The sequence below is a fragment of the Acanthisitta chloris genome, unplaced genomic scaffold, assembly GCF_000695815.1.
Source record: "Acanthisitta chloris isolate BGI_N310 unplaced genomic scaffold, ASM69581v1 scaffold12467, whole genome shotgun sequence".
In the NCBI taxonomy this organism is placed as follows: Eukaryota; Metazoa; Chordata; class Aves; order Passeriformes; family Acanthisittidae; genus Acanthisitta; species Acanthisitta chloris.
Genome location: NW_008680986.1, coordinates 275 through 7945, shown reverse-complemented (window position 1 = coordinate 7945; position 7671 = coordinate 275). Strand labels below are relative to the sequence as shown.

General features: G+C 38.8%; 1 protein-coding gene across 2 annotated transcripts in view; it reads right to left on the bottom strand.

Moving 5' to 3' along the window:
- The window catches only part of CCDC28A (coiled-coil domain containing 28A), a 17692-nt gene extending 10028 nt beyond the window's left edge, over positions 1-7664 (bottom strand). Inside the window, exons 1-5 of one of the 2 annotated variants that reach the window (XM_009077929.1) lie at positions 7314-7664; positions 4606-4769; positions 3513-3667; positions 2872-2894; positions 1280-1829 (exon numbers count right to left, since the gene is read on the bottom strand). In XM_009077929.1, the coding sequence (XP_009076177.1) occupies positions 1775-1829; positions 2872-2894; positions 3513-3667; positions 4606-4769; positions 7314-7471 (555 nt within the window). In that variant the 5' untranslated portion in view covers positions 7472-7664 and the 3' untranslated portion in view covers positions 1280-1774. Of the gene's footprint in view, positions 1-1279; positions 1830-2871; positions 2895-3512; positions 3668-4605; positions 4770-7313 lie in introns of those variants that run through there. The other variant, XM_009077930.1, reaches the window with a different exon arrangement.
- Positions 7665-7671: the final 7 nt, after the last annotated feature.

The following is a 7671-nucleotide window of genomic DNA, read 5'->3' as shown; positions in this document are numbered from 1 at the left end:
GAACCAGCACAGGCACCCTTTTTTACCTGCTGGATCCCCAGAGGACAAGGGGCTGCAGCTGAACCTTCGAGAGAGGATCGGATCTGCGGGACCACTGCTCCGACAGACCCATCACTGCAGGAGGACTGCAGCACCATTCAATCGGACTGCTATCAGCCCCTGACTGACAGGTGTCTGGGTTACTTGCTGACTGTCAGTGGTTTCTTTCTTTTGGGTTGTTAATTTGTACTGTTATATTTGTTGTTGTTTTGTTTGTGTTTCATATTAAATTGTACTTCTGACTCAGAGTCTCTCACCGGTTTGCTTTCAAACCAGCACATCCACCAACCTTGGCTTCGTTTTGTAAGAAGCTGCTTGTATTCTAGTTCTCTTAAACTGACTTTGGATTTGACAACATCATAAGTATACACATCGTAAGTACACACTCAGCTTTAGGCAAGGACTCCAAAGTATTTTTACCAGCATGCAAAACACTTAGAGGATCTCAACTACAAAGGAGATAAATTGTGTAAAGAACAAAAGCATCTGAGGGGACAACAACTAGGATCCCTCCTGGTTTGGTAATCGCCAAGATTTGCCTGATAGGTGAGGCAAGGAATAAGGGTGTTTGAGGCTGAGTCTGTAGCCAGAGCACCCTGTGATGTTTAAACGATCCCTCTGTCCCCAGCTGGCTTGGCACTACACGTGATTCAGACCAGAGCTGGAGCTAATGGAATCCAAAACTACATCTTGGGGCTTAAGCAGCAACTTTTCCAAAAAGAGGCTTCTTTTGTTCTCTGGCCACATGCCCACTCTGGGCTGATGAAAGCTCTGCACTCAAGTAGAAGGATACAGATTTCATTCCTTGTTCAGTAAGTGTATACAGTATACAATCTGAATGTATCAGAATATAAAACTGAATATAAAATAAATCTAGAACCAAAGGTATAGTCTGATGGACCAGGACAGAAATTCTAGATCTAAAACCAGCCTGATTTTACAGTAATAGCAATTTTTTTTTCTGACTGTGAACAGAAAGATGATACCAGTTAATACCAGACTATTTATAACATAGGAATAACTACAAAATTGCATATACTGGATTTATTGAACAAGAACTGTGTGCCAAATTTTGGAATTTCACAATACTTAATCAAACTGTGTGGACTGCTAGCAGGCATGCTAGTTCTAATTTAGTGACATAATTATTCACAGTACTGGAAAAAAGTAAACTCTGCAAACATTCAGACAATGCTGGAACTCATTTTCTTAACACAGTTGAACCGATAGCAGCTTCTCTAAATGAAACATCATATATTTAAAACTTTTCACTTTATTAACAATAAGTTAATCTGTGGCATCACCAATCAGCAAAACACTAAAGCTATAGTGTGCAGATTGTCTGTGTAATGATCAGAAAGGCAACATCATCACTACCTTCATAAAAACTGGAGAAATGACAATGAACTTATATGCATGTATCATTTTCAACCATATGAACACCACTAAGCAGAAGAAATGTACTTCAAAGTTTCTCCAGTTTTTCTGTTAGGTAAGGCAATAATAAAAAGCACAGCATCACAATAACCTACAACTCTAGATTCTGAGCCCTGACATAATTCAAGTGCTCAGGAATGTGCAAAATAAACACCTGATTTGCACTTTGATTCTTCGTTGTGCAAAATTTAAAAAAAAACAAAAACAACCAACAACACAAAGTCACAACTGTCCCCAATTCCATTGTCAGAAATAACAAAAGAAAAGCTTGTGGGAGAATCCAAACAAAGTTGTTCTCTCAGCCCGTGGTACCATTTGGAATGTCTTGAGCATCTGCTAAATGTAGTTTTTGGCTGAAGCAAACCATTAAGGAATAACATTTTCACATAGAGATAATGTATGAACAAGATACCAGTGTTACATGAAACTCTGCTTATCCTGGGTATGCAACAGTCCAAGCAAATTCAGTTCTATTAAGGCCTATTCTGGTTCTCAAGCAGTAGATTAGTTTTCCTCAAAGAAGACTGGAGCATTACATACCTGCAGCATTAGCCTGTGGATCAAGGCAGGTTCTTTTTGTCACTACTGTGTGTTATTACTACCACATTCCACTTGTGCTCTTTAGGAGGCCTAGCCTTAAACAGCTTTTCACAGATATGCACGGAATGTAGACACCAGTGCAGGATCTTAAAGCCCCAAACCAGTCCCACCTTCCTCACTGCATACCAAGTGTGTAACATCGGAAATAACTAGACTGAGGAATAAACTGAACGTGACACTCCTCGACTGTCAGCTCAGCTATCAAAAGCACAGTGTAAAAGACAAACTAAGACATTCAGCTTCATCTTCTGGGTGGGCTAAGAACACATATCAGTTACCAAAGCTCTGCTGAAGTATCTGACCCCAGAAATAAAAACTTAAATCAGTTCATTATCCACAGTGAGATGAGTGATAAACAACTGCACTTATTTCTAGAAAAAACCTAAAAGGTAACAGGATTAACTTATCAATGGGACAGGACATTAATGAATACTATAGAAGGAATATTACTATGGATGTTTGTTCCAGAATGTCTTGGCAAGAGGCCTGTAGCAAGACTCTGCTGCTGATGGGCTTTGCTATCAATGGTCAACACATTGTGTAGGGTGGTACATACTAGCTAAATAAATCACCATAGAAAAAAAACCAACCTATACTTAAAAGTGTTAAGATCCAGTCATTTATGTATTGGAAGAACCTAAAATCCATGCTGTATTATAGTACTAATGTAAAAGAAAAGGCAGTAGTATTAAAGCAGTTTGACTCCTGTAAATGTATCAGTTCCTGGGGAAACAACTGTAATTTGAGTATGGTTAATAATTATAATGCAAAATAGGCATTTAAGGAAAAGGATACATAGATGAATTCAGTTCTTCTAGCTGCAACATAAATGTGGAAAGTATCAGAAATTGCATTTCTGTTAGTCAAATAAATGCAACAATTATGCTCATATGATGAAATACATATATTAAAATGATGAAGAAAATAGCTGTAATGTATGATTTATCACAAAAGCAAAGCAAACCTACACTGAATTCTATACAAGGAGCTAAGTTCCGAATTAAGTTCAGAAAATGTAAAGACATGCTAACAGTTTTGGTTTTTATGGAAACACACTAGAGAATGGAGAAGCTGAGAGTGTAGAATATACAGATCTAAATTCCTTGTTAAGTGTCATGTTCCCCAGATGCAGGAGGATGGACCACAGGGAAAATGGTCACAGTTCCCTGGTACAGAGGCTGTCTCTAAACAGGCCTACATGCTCAGGCAGCTTACAGCTGGCCTGCTCCACTCACCAAAACCACCAGCAGCCTGCAACAAATGCAAACAAGGTACTGTGCATTCTCAAAACCCAAGATGAGGGCAGGGCTTACATCTTGGTTCCTTACAGAACTATGTTCTCCTCAACTATAAATCGCTGCCCACCCAGTAGCGGTGTTTTCCTAAGCTGAGTGCTGTAGGCAAAGTTCCAAGTTTTCTGCCTTCCCAGTACTTACATCTGACAGCAGTCTATCCAGGTTGGAATCACTGGCTAGTTTTCTTTTATCTTCAGGGAGTTCTTCCATCTCCCCATAGAGCTCCAGGTTGAGGCGAGCAAGTTTCTCCTGCATACTCCGCACATGCTCCATCTGCTCTATGGAACATTCGTTTCCTAGAAGGGTAAGCAACAACTTTAGATAAAGAAACTCAAGAGAGCAAATGAAGATGTGAAAATTCAGCTTTTTATATCAGAGAAGAGGAATTTAAACATCAAATTTACAAGTAAATTTGCTTTCTCAATGATATCCCACTGTTTCACTACTGTAGTTTCTGTCATCCCATTTGATGTCAAGTTGTGCTGAACTTAAGAGTAACCACCAAGTGTCCTAAGAGTTTTTAGAATATGCATCTTTTTTCTATACTCATGAATTTTTCTCTGATTTAAAAAGGCTTTTTAGAAAAGTTTAAATATGATCACAATAAACCTTCTTTCTAATTCTGATTAATCTGGGGGGTTCTTTCTTGTAATTGATGCTTTATATCATAAAAACTCCTCAGGTTCTCTTGTAAAAATCAGTGTGGAATTAACACAACATGCTGACCTAACACTAAACTTGCAAAAGCATCTTTCTGCTTAGTAGAGGGGAGGAAAAGGAAGCAGAAATGTGTAATATTTTTTCTGAAACCTCCATCAACTGTGAAGCTGTAAGAACAGTAAGAAGCTAAGACAGAAGAGTAAGCTGGGTAAAATGCATCTTGCATTGGATTCATAAAAGTTGTTACCAATCATCTGAAGTGTTAATATGCAGCAAAATTGGGTGCTAAATACAGGTACTTCTTCCTACACTATCAGAAATTGGAGGCTTTAAACTTAAGTCCATAAGCCAAGGTGCTGCCATGCTGGAAGGAAAGATGAAATGTCATATGAATAATCTCAGAACAAAGACAATGGGACTGTAATTTAAAAATGCAGTAAAATGTTTTAATTATGTCAAACTTAATTTCATATGGCAGAGTCCAGTTGACAAACTGCAAATGTTTTGTTTGCAAATGTTACTACTGTATAGCTATAAAAACCAACTATTGTATACCCACAATTGATGCACTTACCAAACGCCTGAAGTTTGCCAGAGTGGAAGTCATTCAGGAGACTCAGAAGTCCCCTTTCCATTTCCTGGACATCTGATACATCTGTGAGGAAAGAATGCTGGATTGGTGCTGCCTGTGCCCCTTTTGCTTCACCTCCTGGAGGTTTGGCTTTCTCTTTTATTACACTGAAAAAAACCAAATAAGTAAACAAAACAAATATTACTTCTTGCTTTCACTTTCACTGTGAATCTGAAATGTAAGAAAACTGTATGTCCAGGCTTTGAAAATGAATGGGAAATATATAACATATATTTCCATCACTGCTTTTAAGACAAAAACTGGATCACCAGCTTGTCTTAAAAGCAAAGAACATCACTATGTTGACAGTTTGATATGCAGAATGAAAGATTCCAACAATCTGCTTTCCTACTACTGTTTTGTGAGCATTTCCAGGGATAGTGATTCCACCACTTCACTAAGCAGCCCTTAGCCACATAAAATCACCCAAGAAGAATCTGCAAACTCTTTCTAAGCCAGAGAGAAACCACCACAAAAATTCTATGTTCCTGTTGTTGCAAACACCTATAGACTGCACCCAGTGTGGAAAACAACTGGTTATAACCTACACAGGAAGGTGACCTTGCCTCCACATGAATTTTCCTACAGCTCTTTCTCTCCACCCTCAAATAATATCCCAATTTTGTAAAACTCATCATCAAAACCAACTGCCCAGTACTCTACCACATACCAAACACAACTAGTCCATGCAAATGTGCTAAAAATTCTCTACAGCTTTTCCTGCAAGAAAACCATCCAAACTCCTGGATCCCATACAATTTGCTCCAGATGTAACATTTATTCAGAGCATCATGTGCTCATGAAAACTACATGGATGAAAATGAATAACCATTAAAAAACCAAATGAACATGCAATTGGTATGGAAACTAAACACACAGTTCCCAGTGAGAAGTGGCATATTCCATCTCTGACCCAGAGACAGACAGACAGACAGACAGACAGACAGACAGACTGCATTCCAACCTAACATAGCTCAGTAAGGGGCTGTTCTGCAGCCTATGATCCAGAACTTTATCCAGTGAAAAATTTTGAGCCTAAAAATTTTAATTCACACTATTATGGGATAATTAAATCACTGGCTTAGTAAAGAGGCTTTACTTAATTAATGAAGACAATAGGGTTTACAGCCTAGTAAGCCCTACCCTTCCCTTGAATACTGCCATGCTCTGTGAGTTATAAATTCTCTTTATCCTATGGGAAATGATGATTCTTTCTCCAGCCTAACAGCTTCTGTAGTCTATGAACATCATACACACTACAGAGTTCATATGTTGAAACAACTAGCAGTCCAACAATTATTGGATCTGATTTAACTCAGAGCAGCACATCTCAATTTTGATTTGCATTTACCCAGTTCTGCTTCAATTTCAGACTTAAAGGTTTGTAAGACAGAAAGACCATCCATTTTTAAAATAAAACATATTATTGCTCCTCGAAAACTTATTTCATTAGATTATTGCAGATGAAATGAAAATTAATTAAATACTCCTACTCCACTATCATAACAGCAGTGTGTGCTCCCATTGTTATGTCAATTAACACTCTTGCTTGGAAAGTTAGAAGAAATTGTCTATATAAGTTTGACTTAACAATTGCGCAAGAATGTCCAGAACTTAAAGCAGAAAGGACATTTTCTTTACACAATACTGCAGACTGCAAGAAATTAATTTCTAGTACATTCCAGAATAGTGCTGAGATTTAAGCAGACTGTAGTCAGCTGCAGAAATCACCCCTTTATAGCACATTAGTATTTACTAACATTTCCCTTAAAGTATTAATACATTTTTCCTGAAAATTAATATACAGACTTTACACTGCAGAAATTCATTATTCATCAGGCCAATCCTTCAAACAGCTTGTGCTAATGATGGCTGTTCTGTGTTTAATCTTCAGCTGCTACTCACAGGTCAGTAAACTCTGCTGCCTCTCTCCAGTTAACATTTCTCTTTAAAATCCCTCCTCACTTATTTACCCACTGTGTCTGCCACAGCCAAGAAATATATTTTCTAACATGCAGGAAAATTAATGTTCTCAAACTGAAACAGACACATCATAAAGAAAACACAGACTATTCTTATGTGGTACTTTCTGAAGAGCTGAATGCCTTTGCACAAGAGAGAGAGCTCTTGCATTAGCCTGGGAGTTCCTGCTGCCCCAAGTGACAGGTCCTAGGTCAAAAAACACCCGGAAATTCCAGTTTTAGCTCATCCCGTTCAATTTATGGTCTTTGTTTCCTGCTGTACTTGTCAGTTCCAACCTCGCAGTCATGTAATGTTTTGTTTCACACAGCTGTACATCTGGGGCTCTGCTATCTCCCATGCAATGCCCACATCTGATCACCTAACTGTGTCTTTCACCAGCTACATCAGGTTATCCTCTGCTTCAGCTAAATTGTTTTCAGTATGAGTCTGCATGCAGCATTGTGTAACATTTCATACAGCTTACAAGCAGAGTATCAAGCACCTTCCTTTTTTTTGTAAAATAGCCATTACATTGCATTCAACACAAATAACTTCACTAAGTAAGACACAACAGCATCGATTTTCACAAGTCTGAAACTCTTTCCATTCTGTCAGTCAGCCTGGCTGAGCACTGGCAGGTTTCTGGCTCTCACTTCCACTCTGAGCTTGCAAGATGCCCCTGAGCTTACCGTTTTAACTTTGGTTTCTGCACGGCAGGCTGTGGGGCAGGGTTTGAAAAGGCTGTGCTTTTACTGACTGGCACTGAGCTTTTCTTGGAGTTAGCAACCTGAGCAGGATGACTGGTAGACGATTTGGGGCTCCTCCTCTTGCTTTTCCTTTCTTCCATTTCTTCCAATTTACCGCGTCTAGACTAATTCCTCGTCCTTCACAGGGGAAGAAAAGAAGAAACACCTATTAAAACCGGCATTTACAACAAAACCAAGGGGAAAAAGCAACTCGTGGAAACACAAATCATATCCTTTCAAAGACGAGCACTCACTCCTGAGAAACAACACAACCCAGTTTTCAGGACAAGCCGCACCCAGG